The sequence below is a fragment of the Dendropsophus ebraccatus genome, chromosome 4 (genome assembly GCF_027789765.1).
Source record: "Dendropsophus ebraccatus isolate aDenEbr1 chromosome 4, aDenEbr1.pat, whole genome shotgun sequence".
NCBI lineage: Eukaryota > Metazoa > Chordata > Amphibia > Anura > Hylidae > Dendropsophus > Dendropsophus ebraccatus.
In genome coordinates, this window is record NC_091457.1 from 84,137,413 (window position 1) to 84,163,378 (window position 25,966).

At 43.0% G+C, this 25,966-nt stretch overlaps 1 protein-coding gene across 1 annotated transcript in view; it reads left to right on the forward strand.

Moving 5' to 3' along the window:
• The window catches only part of PEPD (peptidase D), a 211,205-nt gene that overhangs the window by 182,758 nt on the left and 2,481 nt on the right, over positions 1-25,966 (forward strand). The window contains exons 13-14 of the mRNA XM_069966171.1: positions 1,703-1,887; positions 13,298-13,489. Coding sequence (XP_069822272.1) covers positions 1,703-1,887; positions 13,298-13,489 — 377 coding nt within the window. The remainder of the gene's footprint in view (positions 1-1,702; positions 1,888-13,297; positions 13,490-25,966) is intronic.

Sequence of the window (25,966 nt, forward strand, 5' to 3'; positions counted from 1 at the left end):
CCCCCGATGGGGGCTGCAGGGGGGGCGATTGGTGCTGCCGGGGGCGATCGAGCGGCTGGGGCTGCAGGGGGGCGATCGGTGCTGCGGGTGGGCGATCGAGCGGCCGGGGCTGCAGGGGGGCGATGGGGGGGGGGTGCAAGCGATCGGTGCTGCGGGGGGGGGGGCGATCGGGCGGCCGGGGCTGCGGGCGGCTTCACCTGGTTTCCGCTCCGGCTTGCTGAAGACATCGGGAACCGCCGGAGCCGGGATCAGGTGAAGTATCAGCTCCGGCGGGGTTAATGGGGTGGGCTGCAGAAAAACTCGCAGCAGGGATGTACATCCCTGCTGCGTGTTTGTCTGCCATTAAAAGTATAGGGCCGGGATCTGCAGCGAGTCTCGCTGCAAATACGCAGCAATGGGACTCGCTGCAGACTCGCCAAGTGGGTTTGTAGCCTTAATCTTTTCCCATTAAAAAGTATATATCAATCTACTCAGCTCCTCCTACTTTATTACATGATGCCAATAGCTTAGGTAGCATTTACATGGTGACGGGTTCCCTTTAAGAAAACATAGGTATACCCTTCATATATGTAGCAGCTCTCTTATGTGGTTGCAAAAACTGGAATGTGCTAAGTTCCATTTACATTGCACAATGCTTTTTCCTTTTCATATTGTGATTTTCTTGCACCGTTGACTTTAACAAAGAAAAGAAAACAGCATACATAAAACAGGCACTGTTCTTTTTCAACAGAATGGTATGGTTTTAACAGTGCCAGTACCTGTATTGACGTCTATTTCTATATTCTCTATGTGGAGGAGGATGAGTCGCTTTCATATTAATACTCATAGAAGCTCAGAGTTTAGCTAGGGACAGACTCTACAGAAAGCCATATCCCAATGCCAGGTAATGGAAGCGACCTCTGCTCTTGTCTTCCACCATCTGATGAAGTAGATATGAAAATCTATGGAAAAAAAAATAATCCTTCACCCACAGAGCAAAGAGTATTATTATGTAGACTTTGTGTGTGTCAGAGGCTTAAAACTGCATGCAGCCAGTTCTAATGGATTACAGACAATAAGGGTTGCACAAAATGAGATCTCCAGGCAAACTGCAGTTTGTTGTTAATATGAAGGATTATTGTTATATGGGATGACGGGACTTATGTACGTTGAAATCAAAGGTGCACTTGAACAAAGTTCACTTTCATGCTGCCCAAACTGTGAGTCATCAGGGCGGTCCCCAGTTACTTTTCCACCGGCCTTAATGTATAGATTTCTCCCTATACCCAAAGAGGGAAAGATCTATTAATCAAGACCGACAGGGAAACGTAAACCACTAGGGGCCACCCCAATGACTCCATTGTTTAGGCAGAAGAACAAGGGAGCACAGGTCTGGTGTTAAAGGGGTCTCCTTTGAAGATGCAGGTAATGGGGGTCTCACTGCAGGGTGTGAGAAAGCAGACAACTTCTTTAATTTTAAAGTACCCTCAAAACAGGATCTCCCCTAGATTACATGCCTTGAGGTCTTGAGGGCACCTTCCCAAAGAGGATCTGTCATCTTTCCTGTCAGATTTAGTAAAGAACCCCATCTATTCTCAGTACAATATGAATTGTTACACAATAGTTAATTTTCCATACACAGGACTCACACTGTATACAGACAGTACTACGTTAGTGTTGAACGTTAAACACTAATGAGTGTCACCTCTCTTGCCCCCTGCAGGCGTGGCATGGCCAGATATGCATCGTCTGGCTGACCGTGTTCATCTGGAGGAGCTGACAAAAATTGGCATCTTGAAGGGCAATATTGAGGACATGATCAAGGCTCACATGGGAGCAGTCTTCATGCCACACGGGTTGGGTCATTTCCTTGGCATTGATGTTCATGATGTTGGAGGCTACCCAGAGGTCAGTGCATTGTGCTTTGTCTCCTTAGTAGCAAATTTGGTGAAATTGTAATGGACTTTTCCCAATGCTCCTGTACATACCTTTATCTCTTGGTATCACTTTATTTATATTTGCCAGTGTTCTACCCATTTGTAAAAAAAAAAAATCATTGGAGAAACTACTTAAAATTACTTAATAGAATAAACTTAATTGGGCAAATGTTGCTTTAAAACCTTTAATGTCTCCTATCATAAGTTTTGATGTCATAAGTATGTTTCTGGATTCCCATCACATCCAGAGCTGCATTCAAAACTCTGCTGGTTTCTGCTGGTCCATTTTCCATACTGTTCTGTTGTCAGCTGTTAGTGGTTTAGCTACCAGCAGTGTAATGACTTTGCATTCTAAAGAGCCTTAATTATTTTAACGTTCTATGCTTATTTTTAGCAGAGTGTACTTTGTTAGGGTATGTGCACACTACAAAATCCCGGCATATCACCCACTGGGGATTCTGCAGCTCGCCCCCGGTTGCGGCTGCGCGCATCACCGCTGGTCCCATAGGCTTCATTCTATGGTGTGTCAGATTCCGCCATCTGCCCGAAAAATGAACCTGCTTATTCTTCGGGCGGACGGTGGAATCCAGCAAACCAAAGAATGAAGCCTATTGGACCAGCAGAGATGCATGCGGCCGAGCTACAGAATCCGTGGCGGGTGATACGCTGGGTTTCTGTAGTGTGCACATACCCTCATGATACTTTCATTTCACCGTAAAAATATAAATTGAAAATAAGAAAAAATTATATGTTGGGTGAAGTTGGAGGGAAAAAAAATAAAGTACAATATTTGGGGGGTTTCATTTTTACACAGTGCACTTTTTTTTTTTTTATAGAATAAAAATGCTTCAAATTGTCCTATTGTGACCCCCATTACTTTTTATTGTTCCATCGATGGGGCTGTTTGAGGTCCTTTTTTTGTGTGTGTGTTTGTTTTTAAATACGGACGTTGTTTTTACATAATGTGAACATTTCCTTAAACGGTAAAACTGGTGTAGATGGGATTTGTTGATCTTTTCTTTTGAATAAATGATGTTACAAAAAATAAGCAATTTAAGTGTTATTGGTTTTTTCCCATTTTCTGCTTAGAAGTAATATCATATTTTAATAGATTGCTATTACGCATTTTTTTTTGTAAAATAGGAAAATCAACAGTAGATGTTATATAAAGCAAGTTTGCAATTTACATTCATTATTATTTTTTTTTTTTTTTGTTATCATGTTATGAAACAATGCTCACACTGAGCAAAAGTGGGGGAATTTAAAGCTGAGCCCATGACATGGTCACCACTTAGAATTCCGCCTTTCCCATTGATTCAATAGGATTTCTCGCGCGCCTCCACTCTCCACCAAAATAATTGACAGGCACACAAGAAATCCCATTGAAACAATGGGACAGGTGGAATTTCAAACGGTGCGGGCTCTGCTTGAGATTCTGCCACTTTTGCTTAGTTTGAATGGGCCCTTACCAGAAATCCAGGTCCAGTCTCCTGAAGGCAGCTTTTTAGTCTTGAGCTGGTTGAAAAAAAAGGAGACATGAAACACATTAAGTCTGACCAGTACAGAGAGTCACAGCTCAATGTGTTGGCCAATCACATGACTGCCTTCTCTGTAAGTGCGCAGATGACCTGGGAAACATAGGACACCCTGTGTTTAGACTCTTGGAAGAAAAGAAAAGAAGTCAGAACACAGGAAGTACCGTGTTTTCCATGATTAATAAAAATAATGGATGTAAAATACAAACTTGCTTTACATCACATCTACTGTTGATTTCATATTTAAAAGTTATAATGACAGGTACACATTAATATATATATATATATATATATATATATATATATATATATATATATATTTATATATAAAAAAAAATTTCACATTTTTTAAGTCCTTCTAGGGGTTTATTACTAGCAACCGTCTATGAAACATATGGCATTAAAGCCATAGGTGCAGATCACAAGATAGGCGCTGAACTCGGGACGTTATTGTGTACTGGTGTTTATTGGCATATAAACTACTTTATGTGCCAATAAATGCCAGTACACAATAACGCCCAGCGCCTATCTTCTGGTCTGCACCTTTGGCTTGAATGCCATCTGTTTCCGTTTCTTACAGCCACCTTCGGTCAGGGCAGTTTTAATACATTGGTGGGCCCAGTGCACAGCCCTCAAGAGTGGCCCCCCCCCCTTCCCTTTCGGCACATTGTATAATGTATCAAGTATCAAGAGCCCCAATACATACAGTAGTTGCCTTATAACACTATTTCCACCATACAGTGATTACATAAAAACTGCACTAAACAAAACAGAAAGATATCACCAATAATACCATTACATAATACCGCCACATCATGACCCTTAACACTACAACCCTATAACAGAGTGCAGTTACATCCAGTGACTCACCGGGGGCGTCTTCTCCGATCAGAATCTGTCACGTTTTCTTTTTCTCTCCATCCAGCCTGGGCCACCTTGACGTCTTCTCCTGGCTGTGAATCTTCTCTCCAGAATCTGCCAGACAAATATTTTAGGCTCCAACACATACAGTAGTTAGGTCCCTTGTACCCCTATACAGTAGTTACACCCCTCTGTACACCTACATAGTTACACCCCTCTGTGCCTCCATAGTTTTAAGGTGTCCCTGTAGTATATAGACCCTCATGTGCTCCTCCAGTTATATACAACCCTCCTGTGCGCTCCCCTATTAGTATATAGCCCCCTTGTGCACTCTCCCCAGTAGTATATAGCCCCCCTGTGCTCTCCCACAATAGTATATAGCCCCCCTGTGCTCTCCCACAATAATATATAGCTCCCCTGTGCTCTCCCCCCAATAGTATATAGCCCCCCTGTGCTCTCCCCCCAATAGTATATAGCCCCCCTGTGCTCTCCCCAATATATAGCCCCCCTGTGCTCTCCCCCATAGTATATAGCTCCCCTGTGCTCCCCAATAGTATATAGCTCCCCTGTGCTCCCCAATAGTATATAGCTCCCCTGTGCTCCCCCATAGTATATAGATCCCCCATAGTATATAGCTCCCCCATAGTATATAGCTCCGCTGTGCTCCCCCATAGTATATAGCCCCATGTGCTCCCCAATAGTATATAGCCCCCTGTGCTCCCCAGCAGTATATAGCTCCCCTGTGCTCCCCCCATAGTATATAGCCCCCTGTGCTCCCCCATAGTATATAGCCCCCTGTGCTCCCCAGTAGTATATAGCTCCCCTGTGCTCCCCCATAGTATATAGCTCCCCTGTGCTCCCCTATAGTATATAGCCCCCCTGTGCTCCCCTATAGTATATAGCTCCCCCATAGTATATAGCTCCCTTGTGCTCCCCCATAGTATATGCACTCCCCCTCCCATATAACATTGAAAAAAACAAACACTTTTACTCACCTAGGTCCACGCGTTCCTCTTCTCTTCCCTCTTGTGGCCGCACTTCCTGCGGTCACACGAGGCTGCACTCCCCTTACCCTTGCGCCGATGCTCCAGTGACGTTGGGCGCTAGAGGGAGTGTGCGGCCTCTTGTGACCGCAGGAAGTGCGGCCACAAGAGTGACTGACAGGTCCAGGCGTTCCTCTTCTCTTCCCTCGTGTGGCCGCACTTCCTGCGGTCACAAGAGGCTGCACTCCCCTTACCTTCGCGCCGACACTCCAGTGACGTCGGGCGCTAGAGGGAGAGTGCGGCCTCTTGTGACCGCAGGAAGTGCGGCCACAAGAGTGACTGACAGGGAGGGAGCCAATGGCTCTCTCTCTGTCAGTATCGCTGCTGCTGAAGCGCCGCAGCAGCAGCGGTCGGGCGGGGGCAGCGGCGGACGGGGGGGCCCTGCAGGGGGTGCCATGGAGGGGTAAGTAGATTACCCATCCATGGCGCTCCCCCCTGACAGGCTGGTGGCCGGAGCCCTGTGCGACCGCACTGGTCGCACATAGCAACGGCCAGCCTGATCGGGGGCCCCTTTAACCAGTGGGCCCGCTGCACGTGCACCATGTGCCCTCTGGTTAAAGCGGCCCTGCCTTCGGTATCAGACAATAGATCATAGGCAGCAAAATCTTTTCAAGCAGGTGTGTCAGGTTCCCTAAATTGGTCACTTCTAGAAATGAGCTCCGCTCCGGGTGCTGGGAAAAGCTGGATCCAGTCTTGGGAAACTGGGAAAAATGCTTTGCTTCGTTATTACTGTAAAAGTTCTCATCTCTAGTCACTCCCACCCCAACACTACAAGCACTAAGACCTGCTCATACAGTGATTGGTTGGTGACTGGTTTACTCACCTTTAGGTGACTATACTGTTTATAAAAGATGGCTGGACCATTGAAGAAATGCCGCACTTTAGCTCTCTGCCCTTGATGGCTGCAGATTATGTTGGCGCTATAAAAATATTAATTATTTTTAAAACATTGATCAGTGATATAGATGCTCTGCTACTATAGTATGCCTCAGGCAGACTCTAGACGCAGATCACTGATCAGACAGCACAAAGCTAAGAATGAGACCTTCATCTGTCAGGGAAAACAATCAGAGGGGTTCCAATCAATCAGTAACACACTCAAATGCTGTTATTGCTATAGATCTCAACATTTAAGGGGTAAGGATATGTTCACACTAAGGAATAGGCAAAGGAATTTGAAGCTGAATCCCTGCCTCATTTTATGTTGATTCCGCCTAAAAAATATGTACAGAACAATGTCTCATTGTGTTCAATGGGATTTTTGCTCTGTAGTTCACACAGCGTAATTTACGCGCGGAATGTTCCGACGCTGATCGGCTCTCTGTAATTACTTTGGGTATATTCCGCTAGAAAAAATTCCAAAATTTAAATTTAAATTTCTGCTTGAATTCTATGGCAATTTCAAATGAATTTTGTACCAACTCAAGAGGAATTTTTCCTCAAGAAAATCTCCTGTTCAAGTCCTTGTCTATTCCTCAGTGTGGACAACAGCACCATGATCGGTGTCCAACTGTGCACATACTTTTTTTTTTTTTTCCCCATCATCGTGACCCATAACATTTTGATTATTCCATCTATGAAGCTGTCTAAAAAAAGTTTTTAATCACATTTTATTGAATTTTTCTGTGTGATTAAAAGTCAGCAGTTTTGGTCATATTTTTGTGTTTACGCAGTTGATTATGCAGGATAAGGAGTGGTATAATTTAGTAAATTGGACAATTTCGTATGCAGCAATACCAAATATGTTTATTTATTTATTTATTTATTTTGGAAAATGGGAAATGCGGGGGGTTTTCTTAAAAAAAACAACAACATCTAAACAGTTAAGTCACTGACATAGGAGTGAACTCTAATCTTGGTCAGTACAGACAGGTGCTGTCCGTATGTAACAGTCAGCAATTGCCGAGTATGATGTGGGCTTGGCTCACCTCCCTCGCCTGACCTATGCCGTAACTGTACATTATGGCAAGGGGTTAAATGATTATCCCATTTATTGAAGATAAAGGTTTTCAATACTTATATCATTCATGTTGAAAATGAAACTGTTACCCTAAGCTTAACCCCTTAATGAAAATGCCAGTTTTTAATTTTTGGGTTTTTGTTTTTCCTCCTAACCGTCTAAAAGCCACAATTTAAATATTTTTCCATCTACATCAAAGAAAACTTGGCACACTAATAAATTAATTTGATATGCTTTTTTAGATTATGCAATTCAAAATGTATCCAAGCATTACGTTTCGGTTCTATAAGACCTTCACCAGATCGGATTGCTTGAGAGATCATATGCACAAAAGTGTGAATAGTAGAGATGTGAAGGTGCGACCTACAGTCTCCAGAGATCACACCTTCACAACTCTCATATTCACACTTTTGTGCATATGATCTCTCAAGCAATCCGATCTGGTGAAGGTCTTACAGAACTGAAATGTAGTGCTTAACTAAATTTTGGATTGCATAATAAAAGGTATATCAAATTGATTAATCAGTGTGCTAAGTTTTCTTTACTATATTTATAAAGGAGTGCCATCCTACTTGAGGACCTTAATGCTGCCCCTGAGTGCCGATTCTTTTTTATAGTACAAACAGATCTATGTAATGGCTTTTTTTTTTTTTTTTTTTTTTGTTTACATTTTTTTTTAATTTAAAAAGCGGGAAAATACGAAATTTTCATACAACCTGATTGATGCTGCCAAACAGGTTCTTATGGTGTCGTTTCCCGAGATTGCCTTCTTTTTGAGTGTATGCTAGTCTCAAGTCCGGCAGGGTATGGAAGTGATTCAGGAGTTGGGTAGAGATATTGGTGCAAGCTACTACATTTGCATACACAGAAAACAGAGGAGATCACTGGAACTGGGTGTCGGTTTTTAGCAAAATGGATGGCACCGTCAGAATCTGCATGGTGCTGCTGATCGGGTTTGATGTAAATTATATACTTAATAAATGTGGTGGTACATTCACTTTAACTTTAACTTTTTTTTTTACACTTTAATCCCGATAGGGCACTTCTATGAGCAACTGTTTGCTACAGTTGTATTACTTTACTCCATTAGATCAGCACTCTATTGCTACAGCCTGTATAACGTGGTCTTGGCAGCGACAGAACCTTAGTGCAGGCCCTGAGATGCAGAGACAGCAAATCACCACCCGTGATCTTGTCACAGGGAGTCAATCCACCCCACTATACCACAAATGTTGTGCATTTAATGTGTGTCTACTTCATACCAGGCAGTCGTACAGCTATCGGTATGGGGCTCTCTAGTAGCAACCATAGGAATTGTGGGTGCAGCTCTATTATAAGGTAGGCTCTAGGTCAGGATTAGTACTTGATATTTATTGTAAATTTATTTACTCGGCCACTTCACCTGTAGTGCAGCTCTGAATTATAATACAAACTGTAACTCAAGATCAGTATAAAATAAAAAAACATCATAATGTAATGAATAATGCAGTGAATGTACACAATTGCAGAATATTGAGCATAGTTGTTGAGTCTAAAATATGCAATTTCTCAAGATCAGAACAGGATATGTATTGTATCTAAGTGATATACAGTGGTGCCTTGGATTACGAGCAGGAAGTGAGAATCACTGAGCTGTGCAGAAACTTTTTTACACAGCAGTGTGAGCTGAGTGTAAGTGGAGGCACATTATAGCAGCAGTGTGTATAGCTGAGTGTAAGTGCAGGCTCATTATAGCAGGAATGGAGAGTTTGGGAAACATAAGGGCAGACAGAGACTGCAGAGACCATGAAGAAATGAGCATGACATAAGTGGGCACAGTACTATCTGTCCTTGGAGAGAGGGTTTACAGCTTTGAAGAGATTACCTCCACAGTCCTGTCCCCTGATGCAAGCCCCAGCCTGAAGTGGATCTCCCATGATTTGGAAGGTGAGGGGGACTTCCTGGGTCAAAGTACATTGCTGTAGACCCCGCTATGCAGAACATTCCCCTCCCACACTCCCCCTCCCACCCAGTACAGGGAGCTCTTAAACCAAAGCAATGCTTTTAAACCAAGTTCCAATTTTGAAAAACTGTGAGCTCTTCTTGCAAAACGCTCTTAAGCCAAGTTACTCTTTAACCAAGGTACCACTGTACTTTATATCTACACTGTAAATATCGAATCTGTTTAACCCATTATAAGAAAAAACAAAAAGAGAAAAAGTCCTTTTCACTGGACACCTTGAGCAACTAAGCTCAATACTCTGCTAAATTATCACCAACCATTTGTAGTTTTCCTTTATGTTTATAATGTGAATAAAACATAGTGTGGGGTTCAGTATCAGTATATGCAAGAAGGCTTAATACTGGCTCCAGGCATACATTTAGGAGCGCCATTCGTGTGTATAGAAAGAGAAGAAGCGCTTTTTGTGTAGGAGATTCCAGACAGTTTTATATTTTTGGTGAATTTACATAACCACAGGTTCCCCTCGAAGTTCTCCACTTCCACCCTGTCATTGCGAGTCTCTAATATTGTCAACCTAGAAATGGTTTAGACCCGCGGTGCATCCAACAGCTGATTCTGTTTTGTGTTAGCGCTCCCTGATTAGTTCTTCCTCCAATGGCCAAAGTATACTTTACTGCTTGTTAGGATTTGGAGCATGTTTGCTCTGCGTATTCCAGGGCTTCTCTGTGTCAGGAGAACATTTTGTGATATTTCTACTGGCTGATCTGGGCTGACCATTTGGCTGCACAGTTTATTTAGAATACAAGCACAAGCTGGAAAGCTAAAGGAAACGGGAGAATGATTCCCTTCTATACAATGTATGCGTCTTCCTGAAAACATAGTTAGGGTAAGATTGTCCTATAGGATGCGGGATGTGACATCTTATACTGTGCTTGTAAGAGGGAATCTATACACCAAACTGCAGCTTTCCTGAGGTTGTGGAAATACTTTTGTTGAAGCTTTGGCAGCTACTGATCCAAGCATACAACTTCTAGCAAAAATTGTGGAATCTCTGATTGTGGAATTAGCTGATCGTTCTGGCATCAGGAGATTTTCTTCAGAAAGAAAAATAAATAAATAAATAAAAATAATAACATTTTTCTTAATCAAGTAGAGGAAAAAATTAAAAAAAATCCCAGTTAGTACTTTCTTGCATGTTAGACTTTTAAGAAGCCTGAATTCTATAAGTCATGAACTGATTCAAACTTTTTCAGAAAGCAGTGAAAAATCAAATGCAGGTCTTGTCTCGGATCAATTTCTAACATTTCTGCCATTAGCTTTTAATTAAATTGAAATCTGGTCTGCTTGCTACCGTGTCAGTGAGCTGACATACCTTATCGTAAGAATGAGAAAACAGTTCATTATTTTTATGTACACCTGTGCTGTGACTATTCATGTAAGGATTGTTCTCCCCCGATGCAGCCCCATATCATAAATGGAGTGAGGAAATGGAATTGTTATCCTTAGGGGCCATACATACTTCACAGTATACGGTCCGTGTATGGACTGTATACTGCGGACCAGACCCTAGGACTCCCTACATCATTCATAAGAATGTCGGCAGCTTTGCACCTATTTAAATATTCACTCTAACACTTACTGACATGCTGTGTCAGAACAGTACTTTGAAAATGTAAACATAATGAAAGATGATGCCAGGAGTTCCGAGGTCTGGTCCGCAGTGTGCAGTCCGTGCACTGTATCATTTCCTAGGCTAATGCAGATTTTATATTAAACTGTATATTAAAGGGAATGTACCATCAGGCCTAGGCTGAAGCACTGGAGGCTGGCTGACCTACCCCCAGTGGGAGGAAACCCCCGCCCCTCTGTGACACTGCTCCATTAAAATCAATAGGGGTGGGTCAGCCTGCCTCCAGTGCTTCAGCCCAGGCCTGATGGTACATTCCCTTTAATTTAAGTCCAGGAAAATTCTTTAGTAAGGTTTTGTAATATCCCTCAAAAGCACAGCTCTGGGAGTCGGGTTGTGACATCACCATTTTATCCAGGAAGTGAAGCCTTGATGCAGTAGTAAGTGCAGGGAAAAAAGCACTTTATCTGCATTTCCTATAATAAGTGTTTATTGGGGATTTGTATAACTTTTGGGGGACAGTACAATACTTTAAAGGGAACCTGTCACCCCCAGTTAGAGCCCCCTATACTCATGTGATCCCGCCGGGTCCCGCTTCTGGAGATGGCTGGGTCACAGAGATATCGGCGCCCAAAGCCCGGCGCGCGCGCGCTCCTCAGATGAGTCCAACACTCACAGAGAATGACGGAGCGCTGGACTCTCCTGTCATTCTCTATGAGTGTTGGACTCATCTAAGGAGCGCGCGCGCCAGGCTGCAGCGGCTGATATCTCCGTGACCCAACCATCTCCAGAAGCGGGACCTGGCGGGATCACGTGAGTATAGGGGGCTCTAACAGGGGGTCAGGAGCCTGTCACCCCGTCACCAGGGGTAACAGGTCCTCTTTAATAAAAGAAATTCGCTGGACTTCTCCTTTAATCCAATCCTTCACACCCCATGATCTTCTCACTGTCCCACTGTAAGATTGTTTGTTTTCTGTCATTGAATATAATTTCTGCCCACAAATTAACACATTTTGCAGATTATATTGTTCATCGGCAGCATGTTTCTCACTTTGATAGGCTGTAATAGGGAATCTGCATGCGTCCCTACAAATGATGCCAGTAAAGAGCTACACGTACATTAGTAATTGTTCCTGCATCCTATAAAAAGCAACACATCCATTGGGTGTATTGCTTCTTACTGAATTTTTAAAGAAAGCATAGAATTTTAATCTATGATTGTGCTGTTCTCCTTACCTGTTTTGCCTCTTGAAGAATTTAGCTGAGTTGGATTACTGGCAACATGTCCTTAAAGGAGTAGTTCAACTCCCCCCTCCCTTTTTATTTTTATTTTTTAACTTTTATTAAAAAAAAAAAAAAAAAGGTCTTCAAGTACTTATCAGCTGCTGTATGTCCTGCAAGAAGTGGTGTTTACTCATCAGTATGACACAGTGCTCTCTGCTCCAACCTCTGTCCATGTCAGAAACTGTCCACAGCAGTAGCAAATTCCCATAGAAAACATCTCCTGTTCTCCAGACTGTAAAGAATCAGCTGCTGTAGGATATACAGCAGCTGATAAGTACTGGAAAACTTAAGATTTTATAATAGATGTAAATTAGAAATCTATGGCACTTTCAGGCACCAGTAGATTTGAAAGAAAAAAAATTTGGGGTGAACTTCTCCTTTAATACCATGTTTCCTCAGAGATGACTGATGGTTGTTGACAAGAAGCGTGAAAACATTAAAGCGTAACTGTCTTTTTTTTTTTTTTTTTATTGCATAAAAGAGTAGCATAGGTGATTTTAAGAAACTCGATAATAGGTTTTATTAGGCAAAAAAGCCTCTTTCTGTACTCAAAAAAGCAATCTCCAAGCCTCCCCCCCCCCCCCCCCCCCCCGACTTCTTATCTGTGCATTATCAGGCAAATCTGTCTTCATTACAGAGAAGCCAGTGAAGACGGGCTCTGCTCTCCCATTCTATGCCTATGAAGGGGGGAGGGGCCGAGGGAGATGAGGGAGCAGGAAGAGGTGACATGAAGGTCAGCTGTTTGTAGACTGTCTGGGCCCCTAAAACGCAGGATTCTGGGGTAGAAAGGTCAGTGCTTATCTATGAACTTACTGAGAGAAGATTGCAGGGTGTTGTGCTGTGCAGGACTGCTCGGTGCTCACTCACTCCTCTCAGCCCCTGCCATCTCCATAGAGCATTATGGACACAGAAATCCTGCTTCTTCTTCTTCTTAAGTGAGGGGGGACCTAGGAAAACTGCTTTTTTTTAGTACAGAAGGAAACTCTTTTGGTAAATAAAACCTATTACAGAGTTTCTTAAAATCACTTGTACTATAGATATTTTTTGTTTTCAGAAAAATGACCCTGAAATGACAGTTACGCTTTAAGCTGAAAACCCTTTTAACAATAATATCCTGCTTTTTTTTAAGGGTGTTGATCGCATTGACTTGCCTGGTCTGAAAAGTCTCCGTACTGCCCGGAATCTGCAAGAGAGGATGGTCCTCACCATAGAGCCTGGAATCTACTTCATTGACCATGTCCTTGATCAGGCGTTGGCGAATCCCACTCAGTCATGCTTTATTAACAACCAGGTTCTCCAGCGCTTCAGAGGATTTGGTGGGGTGAGTGACTGCAAGTACACAATGAGGTTTATTATGGGGAAGAGCAGGAGGGTACAGCTTCTCATTGAAGAGACCCAGTTGATGTATGGAGGCTTATTTTTAGACAATGCTACTTGGGGGCTAAAAAGTATGTAAAGCAGACCTACTCCAGAAATAAGAACACTATCTCATACTGGCCAAAGCATAGAGTGTTGCCTAAAAATAAAATATTTCCATACACCTTCTGTATTTTTTCACTTAGTAGCATCATAGGTATCTCTCTAGTCAACTAGTTTCCTACTCTGTAATGAAAAGACATAATGACCCCCAAACCCACTGTCCAGGGTGAGATTCAAATGCAACAACTTGTTTCCTATTTGGCTTGACAGATGAGCAGTGTGGCGCTTGCAGAAACTTATTTCTATACCACTTGCCAGGTCCGGTTAAAGCACTGTAGAGGTTTTTACCATGTGAAACTACACCCCCCAGTATGACATGAGCAATAATAGGGGTATGCTGGGAGTTGATGTTTCACCCATAATTGCTGCAGACGTTACAGGTAAATACACAGTACTATTGGGACACTCAAACGCAGAATATTAATGATGCACATGTGACGCCTCCTATGTACTTGTTTCATTGTTCTCCATCTGGTCCAGATCACCATGATTTCTTCCAGATACATTTCGCCGCTGCAGAGATTGACATTGACATATTTTGCCTCTGTTTTTAACAGCAGAGCCTCATGCTTTATACAGACATGGACAGAAAGGAGCGCTGCACCTCACACCTATGGCTGACACTAATGCCTCTCGGCCACATTTAGACACCAACGCCAGGATGTTGGTATATAAATTGATCAAACCATATCGCCTCATGTACCATGTGCAGGTCCCCTGGCCCACATGAATCCCTACACTAAATCAACACTGTCGGTCAGCAACTGGCAACCCGAGCGCAAGCAGGGAAGGTAGGCCATGGAATGGCCCTGCAACCTCAGTGTCACAGGACCAAACTCCAAGGGGACCCCCAAACCCAGCAGGCAGAAAGCAGACACCAAACAACACAAGTGTGAACAAGGTCTTACTGCTCACCACTGCACCAAAGGTAGAATGGGAGAACTAGGAGGTACTTACCATGTGTGCACAGGTGCTTTCTGGTAATTGGGGTCACATGGGTCTTACAAGGAGTGCTAGCCACTCAGAAAAGGGAGAAAAGTAAAAAAGGACATGGAGAGAAAGGAGCTGCTGCACCTCACACCTATGGCTGACTTGTGTTGCTTGGTGGCTGCTTTTTCCGCCGGCGGCACTTGCTGGGTTGGGGGGGCCCTTGGGGTTTGGTCCTGCCACAGTGTGGGCCTCCCTTCCCTGCTTGCGCTCGCTTTGCAGGGTTGACGGTCGCTGACCAACGCAGTGTTGATTTAGTGTAGGGACTCATGTGGGCCAGGGGACCTGCACGTGATTCATGGGGCAATATGGTTTGATCAAATTATATACTAACATCCTAGCGTTGGTTTTTAAATGTAGCCAAGAGGCATTAGTATCAGCCATAGGTGTGAGGTGCAGCAGCTCCTTTTCTCCATGTCCTCATGCTTTATACTACCAAAAACTCCTCATTGTGCTACATGCTGTAACCTTGGAATAAGATACTGCTATACACTGTGCTTCCTAAATTTTATTATAATATACAAGGAGTTCCCCTTAATTTGCTATAATACAATGGAGGGGTCCATGTGTAATATACTGTGCTCCCCTGGATACAATAGTATTAGATATTCTGCCTCAGCAGTTCCGGCTGTGAATTTGGCCAGCCAGGCCTGAAAAGAATGCTAGTGGAATGTAACATAATCACGCATCCTGCGTTCTACTGGGAGCACCAAGCAATGATGCATAGAGCCAATAACTCACTTATACCCCACCGCTCACTGAGTTTTCAGTTGAATGTGTGTTCTACGGACGCAGTAACAGTTGAATACAGGGGACCTGATTTGGGGACAATCCAAAGCTCCCTAAATAGTCAATTTTTTTTAAATTAAATCTTTTTTTCATACAGTAATAAGAGTGTTCGGTGCACTGGGGGCAGTGCAGAGACACCCACTGTCACCTCAAGAATATTCATGAGCAAGCAACGCGCAGGCTTATCTGTGCAACAAGGGGTAAAGTACTGCCCTGGTGCATCAAACAACCTAATAAGCATATGACTAGAAAGTAATATTACAGAAACACATTAGAGGACCATAATAAAGGAACATTGGTAGTCAATGTCCCCTGCTCTATAAGCCCTTTACAGCAGATTAGATTCTTTTAACCTACTCTTGGTTACCTTTTAAGAAAAATTAAGAAAAACAATACTTTATTATTTTTCTTTCTTAGCCAAACAAGCTAAAAGTAAGAAAGCTAAAAAAAACCACATATTTGACCCAAGGGAATTGCAAGCTATTCATTAGTATATCATCAGGCCGATCACTAGGGCTATGTTCACACTACGTATATTTGAGGCTGTATTTTTGAGGCTGCATAGCAACCAAAACAAGGAGTGGATTGAAAACACAGAAAGGCTCTGTTCACATAATGTTGTAATTGAGTGGATGGCCATCATTTAATGGCAAATATGTGCCGTTATTTTAAAACAATGGCTGTTGTATTGAAATAATGGAAGTTATTTACCGGTATATGGCGGCCATCCACTCAATTTCACCATTGTGTGAACAGAGCCTTTCTGTGTTTTCAATCCACTCCTGGTTTTGGTTGCTATGAGGACCTGACATGAGGACCAAATACAGCCTCAAATATACATAGTGTGAACCCAGCCTAGAACTGTAAGGGACAATCCTGATTACCAGTATTTATTATCTCATGGGTGTCATATACAGTACCCACAAGACAATGTCATGTATGTATCCATCATGGTGCAGGAACTAGCACCAGCTCATGATTGATATAAGGGGTTTGTTACCAATATTAAAGTCACATTTATGTTTGCAAACAATAAAAGGTTACTATGGCAGACATGTTTTTTACTGACTGTGGTAACAGTCAGTAAAATAAGTGCTACTGCAAGGTCTCATATTGGTTGGTTAGCAGGTGGTAGAGGACTCCCTGCATGTTAAATAAAATGATTGCCTCAATCCCATCGACCTGCTGGATGAATAAGGAGATGAATAAGGGAGACAAGGCCTATTGCTTACACTAGTTGCTGTGGATGAGTGTCCTGACTTATGGTTTTTCAATGTGTGCTAGGCAGCAATACATTTAGAAAATGTTACTGCTGCTCGCGGTGACTTTTACAAATTATGCTGCCAATAACCATTGATTTATCATTGATCTTTTTATTTACACTGTCCACTCATCATTGCAGTTGCTTACGACTAGAGTTACAGAAACAAGTCAGGGATAATAGTTGAAAAGTGTAAACAGGTCCAGAGCTGAACTAGAACAGCAAACAAGGTGAATAGTAGTAGAGCAGACATGCCAAAATACATTAAAGGGACTCTGTCAGCTCTAAAACACCTGCTTAAAACACCTGCTAAACTTAAGTGGAGAATACATCAGTAGAGTATACAACACTGATTCTATATCTGCAATTTTTATGTTTAGATGCTCTTGCATTCCTTTGTTATAAGCCACAAATGAAGGAGTCTAAGTAGTCCTCTCCGTTATATTCTTGAGCTAAGTAGCCCTCTCTGTGCATCAACATGCCCAGTTTGTAGGCTTACAGCTGTGAAATACAAAGGAGCAGAAAGCTACAAATTTCAGATTTGGAATCATCACTAGAGATGAGCGAACCACGAGCATGCTCGAGTCGATCCAAACCCGAACTTTCGGCATTTGATTAGCGGGGGCTGCTGAACTTGGATAAAGCCCTAAGGCTATGTGGAAAACATGGATCTAGTCATTGGCTGTATCCATGTTTTCCAGACAACCTTAGAGCTTTATCCAAGTTCAGCAGCCGCCACTAATCAAATACCGAACATTCGGGTTCGGATCGACTTGAACCCAAACCCGATTCGCTCATCTCTAATCAGCACCAAATCCAAAGCATGACTTTAGTTTTTGAGGTTTTGAGGAGGGTCAGTTTTTGGTGATAGAGCCTTTAAGAAGAGAAGCTCCTTTTGTTTGTTTATTTTATGTAACTCAAATAGAGATGCTGTTGGAGGAATGAATTCTCATGCTTCATCAGCTGTGAGCATTGCGGGTAATTGCCGATAAGAACGTTAAGGCCCTATTACACAAACAGATATCTGACAGATTCTTTAGACAAAAGCCAGGAATGGATTTGAAAAAAAAGGAATCTAAGGGCCCTATTCCACAATAACGATAATCGGCCGGATCGGCCCCATTTGGCCCGATTCGGCCGATTATCGTTCAGTGAAATAGAGAGAACGATCAGCCAATGATCGTGTCATCGGCTGATCGTTCATTTAGGGCCAGACCTAAAATCATCGTTCCCCCACCGCGCATCGCTACGGTTAAATAGCGGTGTGCGGCAGGCGACCGACGATTTGACAGCAGCATCATCATACATTACCTGCAGGTCTTCTCCGCACTGTCTTCATCCCAGGGTCCCTCGCTCTCTATCTTCTGAATGGCCGGTCAGCTGACGGAGCGCTCAGCCAATCACAGGCCGGGACCGCTGCGGCCTGTGATTGGCTGAGTGTGGCCTGTCAGCTGACCGGCCATTCAGAAGATAGAGCGCGCGGGACCCTGGGATGAAGACAGCGCAGAGAAGACCTGCAGGTAATGTATGCTGCTGCTGCAAGGGCTGCAAGGACATCGGTAACGATGTCCCTGCAGCCCTCGCTCAACGATCATCGGGCCGTGGAATAGGCCCAGTAAACGAGCAGCGATCTAGCAGCGTTTACATCGTTGATCGGGCCCTCCTCGGCCCGTGGAATAGGACCCTAAGTTTTTCCTTTATCACTTGATCTCTGTTTAAAGGGCCGTATTACACCAACAGATATCTGAGAGATTTTTGCAACCAAAGCCATGAACAGACTATAAACAGAGAACAGGTCATAAAGGAAAGACTGAGATTTTTCTTCTTTTCAAATCCATTCCTGGCTTTGGCTGTAAAAATCTGTCAGACACCTGTAATAGTGCCAGTAGCAGTGGTGCCAATGGTGTAATAGGGCCAGTAACAGGAAATACTGAGATTTCTACTCTTTTCTAATCCATAGCTGGCTTTACAAACCTGTCTGATAAATCTCTCTGTGTAAACACACCATAAGCACTGACTGAGGCTTTGTTTACATTGCATTTTTATTTATGGTAAACACAAACATTTTATACACTTGAAAAGGAAAAAAAAAACATGTTAAAGGGGTTATCCAGCGCTACAAAAACATGGCCACTTTCCCCCTACTGTTGTCTCCAGATTGGGTGGGGTTTTGAAACTCAGTTCCACTGAAGTAAATGGAGCTTAATTGCAAACTGCACCTGAACTGGAGACAACAGTAGGGGGAAAAGTGGCCATGTTTTTGTAGCGCTGGATAACCCCTTTAATAGAAAATAGATTCCTCTGTATACCAAAAAAATGGTTTAAGGGTAGCTTCACACGTACCAGATCTGAAGTGGATTCCACGCTGAAAGTTTGCAGCGAAATCCGCTGCGGATCCTGTACTGTGAAGCTGAATGGGTCCTATACACGACCCATCAACAACTCTGCTTTAGGGTATGTTCACACAGGAGGACTCGCAGCAGAAATCTTGCTGCGAGTTTTGCAGCGAGATCGCCTATGAGGTAAGGTCCTGGCAGGTCCGCTGCAAGTATTTAATTCGCCTGCCCCCTTAACCCCTTAATCGTCTCTTGCTGTCTGTATAAATTACCTGTCTCCTTGCTGCATGGGGTCCCAGCTTCCTGCTCTGCCTCCCAGCCAATCTGTGTGTGGCCCAGCCGCAGCCACTGATTGGCTGGGCCACACACACTGTATTTACAGGGACCTCCCAGGAATTTACCTCGTAGCAGATCTCGCTGCAAAACTCAGAGTTGTCCTGTGTGAAGGCACCCTTAAAAGCAATGGGCTACCTGGTGTATGAATAGATAGATAGATACATACATACACACTATAGGGCACATGTTTCATTGAGTTTTGTGCTACTATTTTGGCAATTTTTTTATGCTCAGAGGGCGCGTGGTTTCATATTAGCTACGTATTTAATTGGTATTTTAGTTGCATCTGTTTTTTAAAGTGTAATTTAATTTCCCAGCCCATCGGTATTTACTATACCAAAACAGACATAATAGTGAATTCATTAAATCTGTAATGCATCTATATTTTGGATCTGTAAGTATTCCCATATGCTTATGTGAAGCAGGTCTTGGGGTGAGTTCACACCTAGTACAGTTTTCAAATTGATTGTTAATGACTACATGGTTTTGTGGGTAAAACAGCAAAATTAATCGCCAAATAACAACAAAAAACACACTAACTGTTAAGGCATGCTGGTGGGTGTTTGGTTGCACCATGGCAGCTATGTATGAACTCACCCTTAAAAAAAAACAAATAACAGCTGAGTATAAATATATGATTGGTGCCATTAAGAAGGGCGTTTACTAGAGATGTCCGAACCTGAGCCTGCAGCATTTCATTAGTGGTGGCTGCAGAAGTTGGATGCAGCCCTAAGGCTACCTAGACCCCCTAGGGCTGCACTTCTAGGAATCCATAGGGCTACATTCAACTTCTGCAGCCACCGCTAATGAAGTGCCACATGCTTGGGTTGGGACAGACCTGAGCGTGCTCTAGTTGCACTCATCACTTGTGTTTACCTCCTGCCTTGTTCGTGGCTCTATTTGTTTGTACCCTGTGGAGCGGGATGTTTCTGATCTGCGCTGTCACTTATCTTCATCCTGATAACACCTTGCTTAAGTCCAGCTACTTTATGGTTTGTGACTCATTTTACGTAAAATAAGGTCAGGGTTGATCACAAGCAGCTCCACTCTGATTCATCAGAACTGCAAGGACCATATTCTGCTGATAAGATAGAGAATTCCACTATCGGCATATTTTCTGGTGAGATTTGGCACAGCGGGCATCATAAATACTTCCTTTAGTTACAAGATGCAAGTTAATTAGTTTAGGAAAATGTATCCTTTGAAAGTTAATAAGTTGTAGGGAGTTGGCACCTCCACCTAGAAGTAAATATTTTATCTCATAAAAAATTCTGACCTCCTTTGCACAGCAACTGGTTTATGAAGTGAAGAATCTTGGCTGTTACACCAAGGGATGGCCTATGAATCCTGCATAATGTATTATGCTGGAGAAAGAGAAGCCTCGCTTTACCCAGTTAACAACAGCCACACTTATTCTTTTATATATTACAGGTTTCCTACTGAAATTTATTTAACAAGGTATTCCCAAAGTCACATTACTGGCTGATTGCCCCCCAGTAGTAAAATCCAATAAGTTCTCAAATATAATTAACTTGTACTATATAATATACAGTAGTTCAAGACTTTAACCTTTCAAAATCTCTATAGTCAAAATATGTTTATACTTTGTTGCCTAGGGATCATTCTTTTTGTACTTAACTTTGTCTTGGCCAAACGTGCATGGTAGGTTGTCTTCTATTGTGGACATTTGCTTCTTTCTGCATGCAATACTATCCGCATGCACTAGACCTCACTGCACAGATCAGACTTGTAAACTTAATGAACAAGCATCCCTTTTATCTCTGTGTGTGTTGCTTGGATGTGTGATCAAGAGCAGAATTATGACCATTAATGATATGCATGCTTATGCTCCTCTCCTGTGCGCCACTCCCGATACCATTAAGGAACTTTAGGAGGCGTAGTAACATTGGCAGAACACAGGAGTGGACAAAGAGGTGGGGAAGAGACAATTAGTGCTTCTTGAAACTGTAGTTTTCCTAATAGTATCAGCCGTTACATATAGGATTGACCATTTTACAGTTAGAGTAAACCAGAAAGAAAGAAAGAAAAAAGGGGAAAAACTGAAAATGGCAAAGTAAGCCTTTTTTTCACATGGGTAAGTGTCTACAGAAGTTATTAGATCAGTGTGATTTGGCTGATTCTAGAATAGTAAGTCCTCAAAAGGTAGAAATATAGGCAGCATTCACCCTTGGATGCAATAAAAATCTTTATTCAGTAAGATCTCAGGTTGCAGTGTACTATAATCCTACTAAGTACCTACAATCAAGCTCGGACTGGCCCACAGGGGAAAAGGGGAATCCCCCGGTGGGCCCTACCTCTTGGTGGGCCCCTGAGCAGGAGGAGGGCCTCACTGTTTAGCAGCTGCGGGTCAATATATATTCCCCCCTTACCAGTCCTTGTGCCCTTATAGCGCCACTCTTGGATCTCTCCCACAGCCACTGGAAGTCATTTTTGGCCGGGTTCCTTGAAGGTCACGCCCCTGGCTCCTCCAGCTGCAACAATATGCACTCGCCTGATGGATTGGGTGTCCTGCCCCAGTCACTAATTGGTCATGATTTCTTGGATCTTCTCCTTTCTAGAAACTTAAGTGGCATGCTATGTTGTTTGCATAGAGGGACTGACAAGTTACTAGCAGTGAGGTACAGTAGCATCACTAGTCACATACACAGCTCTGTGCAAATTCACTATAGAAATAAAGGTTTAGCACTGGTTATAGTTAGTGTATGTAGAGTGGGCCCCTAGAATCATATTCCCTGGTGGGCCCAAGGTTCTCCAGTCCGATACTGCCTACAATCGCTATCTGTTCTGGAACACTTATTTGTCAGAGCACCACTGTGTTGGCGGATGTGAAGTATGTAATGGGCCATCAGAGGACTGCACAGGGTTATGTTGTAGGAGTGACTTGCAGTATTGCTGATCCTTTTCTTTTCTAGCGATTGTAACGATTTTCTATAGTGATTGTAGAATAGCCCTTTAAGAAAATATTAAAGGGAAACTATCTGCAGGTTAGCAGAATGTAACCTGCTGATATCACCCTATAGCGAATGGGGCACTGAGAATAAAGGTAAGTTTCTTACCTTCATCCTCTGCATGAGTTTTTGTGATATTAGGAGTTCAATCCCTATGCTCTTAAGTTGTTTTCGTGCACTTGGGTGGATCAATGCACTGGGGGCGTTAGACCCAACCCCAGTGCACTAAAACAACTTATTAGCATAGAAATTAAACGCCCAATATCACAAAAATGTCACGAAGGATGAAGGTAAGAAACTTACCTTCATCCTCAGTGCCCTGTGCGCTATAGGGACATATTAGCAGGTTAGATACTTCTAACCTGCTGATAGTTTCCCTTTAAAATTAGAAATGGTTTCCCTCTTGTTGCTCATGGCACAGTGCAAATCCGACTTTCATCTGAGCAATAGTGATTAAAGACAGACTAGTTGTTAGGGAGCTTTTTGGCAATACATAGTCTTAGCAACCAGTCTTCAATTTAAGAAACATTAATAATACACAGGTAAAAGCAGAGAAAAAGCAAGGAAGATTCACAGTGCTTAAACTACATTTTTACGGCTGCATTATTCAGAATTTTATAGAAAATTCATTTAGGTGGAATTTCCCTTTAGGCTGTGTTCACTTGTACAACTTTTTAATTGCAACTATTTAGTACAGCGCCAGGAGCAGATCATAAATGGAGGACATGTATAAAGGAAAGACACTGTTTCCTTTTTCAAATCCATTCTTTGCCTTATATTCAATTGCAATTAAAAACCTGAATGTGTGAACACACCCTTAAGCTGCCTGTACTCCTTACAAATTAGTCTTGTTTTCAGCTTATTGGTTAGTGAACTCTTGACTTTCCTGTCTTCCCAAGCTGGAACTGAAAATCTACTTGAGGTATGTGCCACTGTGTTTGTATGTGGTCAAATAACTTGTTCTTTGGACGATACAGATGCTTGCTCTTATCACATTTTGTGCAGCTCGACAAAATAATTTTCAAAAAAATTTTTGATCACTGCCTTCTGTCATCCTTTAAATGACAGCTGATGACTAGCTTACCTGGACCGATACACATGCATAGGCATTGACCAAACAGCTTATTAAAGGACTTTTCCAAGGAGGGTTGTGGCTTGGACATAGAGTGAGGGTAGCTTCACACGTACCGGATCCACAGCGGATTTCATGCTGCGAGTTTGCAGCGAAATCCGCTGCGGATTCTGGTAGTGTAAAGGTCTATGGGGTTACAATGAAAATTCCGCTGCGGATATGTAACCTGGCCCCTTTAACCCTCGCTGCCCCTAGCCTGGAGCATACATCACCTGCTCCAGGCCCCTGCTTGCTTCAGGGCCTCCCAACATCTCCCGGCGGTCAGCCAATCAGTGTGCTGCCCCGCTGCAGCGCACTGATTGGCTGACTGCCGGGAATTGCAGGAAGGCTCCGAAGCAAGCAGGAGCCTGGAGCAGGTGATGTATGCTCCAGGGCTGCCCCCGCCCAGATTCCCCCCACTGCTGACAATTTCCATGGAAGCCTGCTCTGTTTCAGTCGTCTTTTTCTGCAGGCAGGGACCAGGTACTTGGCGGTGGAGGACCAGTGGAGTAAAGTGCTCTACATAATTATATTTACTGCGAAGTACAATACTTTATTACATTTTTTGCCCCACTCTTGTCTCCAGTTCAGGTGCGGTTTGCAATTAAACTCCATTTACTTCAATGGAACTGAGTTTCAAAACCCCACCCAATCTGGAGACAAGTGGTGCAAAAGTGGCCATGTTTTTGTGGCACTGGATAACCCCTTTAATCTTATAAACTTTTCCATTCCTTGTTTCAACTTTGTAATGGAGTGTACCGCAACATCAGAACTGATGCCATACACCACTGCAACAGTCACCAGCCACATAACCCACTGCTTAACATTTACCAGTCTTTTAGAAGTGTCTCTGTAAAGTTGATGACTGTTAGGTTACCATTACACAGGCCGACTACAGCTCGATCATTTTAGTAAACGAGCACCGATCTGCTAGATCAGAACTTGTTTCCTGGACCTTTTACCAATAATCGGGCAGTAAGGGCTGCATGGGACATCGTTAGCACCTTGAGTGACCTGTCAGCTGACAAACTGCTCAGCCAATCACAGGCCGGGAAGCTGTGGAGCACAGTAGAGAAGACCGGAAGCGGGGAGAGGTAAGGTGTCAGGTGTCTGGGGAATCATGAGCTGTCGGCCGCGCATTGCTATTACACATAGCGATGTGCGGTCGGCGCCCAACAATTTTAGTTCCAAACCTAAAACAACAATCAGCCGATGATCGTTTACATTGGCTGATCGTTGTCTCTATTATATGGAGTGATAATCAGCCGAATACGGCCCTTACTTTCACTATTATAAGACTCCCATGAGTTTTTTAGGACAATAGCTGCATCACCTGCCGAACGGACTCCAGGACAGATCTTTGATTAAAAGCAGCTATAGGAAGGTACAAGCGGTTAGAAGGGGGCAGATTGTGGGTACAGAGTCGCTTTAAAAGATGTGGTTTTTTTCATTTTTTTTTTCATTTTTTAAGGTGTTCGTAGCCTTTAATAACTATTCACATGACCCACACAGGAATTAATCTTTATATTATTATCTATATACTGACACAAAGTTACTAGTATGCATTCTTGTGTACAGACGTACGTGAAGGCTGAGAAAATAGCCATTTCTATACAAAAACCTTGTAGACATGAGGGAAGAATGAGCCATTTACGCCCTTATAACTCCAATGTTATTGATGCCAATTGAGATTATAATCTACATGTACTGAGAATAGTTTCTACTATGTGTAGGAGTCAATCATTCAATCAGTCAATTGTTGGCTTTTTTACAGAACGTAACATCCTACAGGCAAACAGGAGGCTCCCACCCTGCACTAACTTAATTTAATAGGTAACAAGGACAATCTGCTGCCAGAAAATCCTTCTCTAAAGAACTATTTGGCTACCAATTAACATAGTTCAACTAATTAATACTAAGTAATGTAGCCAGGAGGGGAGTCATATATTGCAGGGCAGGATTCGACAGGTCTGTACACGGGACTATGCCCACATGTTTGGCTGAATGTACATTGTTCTTGTTCAGTAAAAGTCTTTGAACAAAGCTTAATATTAATAAAAAGTGAATAGCTTCTTTCTAGAAATATTATAGCAAGTTCTCTCAGTGTTTAGGACAACACCAAATGAACCACAGTTGTCTCATGAAGACACCTACTTCTCTATAGATTCCACCATGGCTGGAATCCTGGACCTCTCAATTACAACTCTGGCTGGCTGAACAAACATACCGTTACATGGTATCCATTCACATAAATAATTCACCATGACATGCATGGAAGGTCCACCAGAGCAGCTGCCATTTTTACTGTCACCCCCTTTTTGCATTATCTCTACACAGGTGTAAAGGGTACATTTTGCAGTTTTCATACATTCATACATCATGGTGCTTGTTCCAGTAAAAAGTGATCTTTTATCATCTGCGGATTGTGCTACAGGAACGGTGCCTCGTTCCAATGGCCATCAAGGGGGCGGGGCCTATGCACCAATGATGTGCGGGGCCAACGGTGGCGATGTGGGTGCGACTAAGTGGA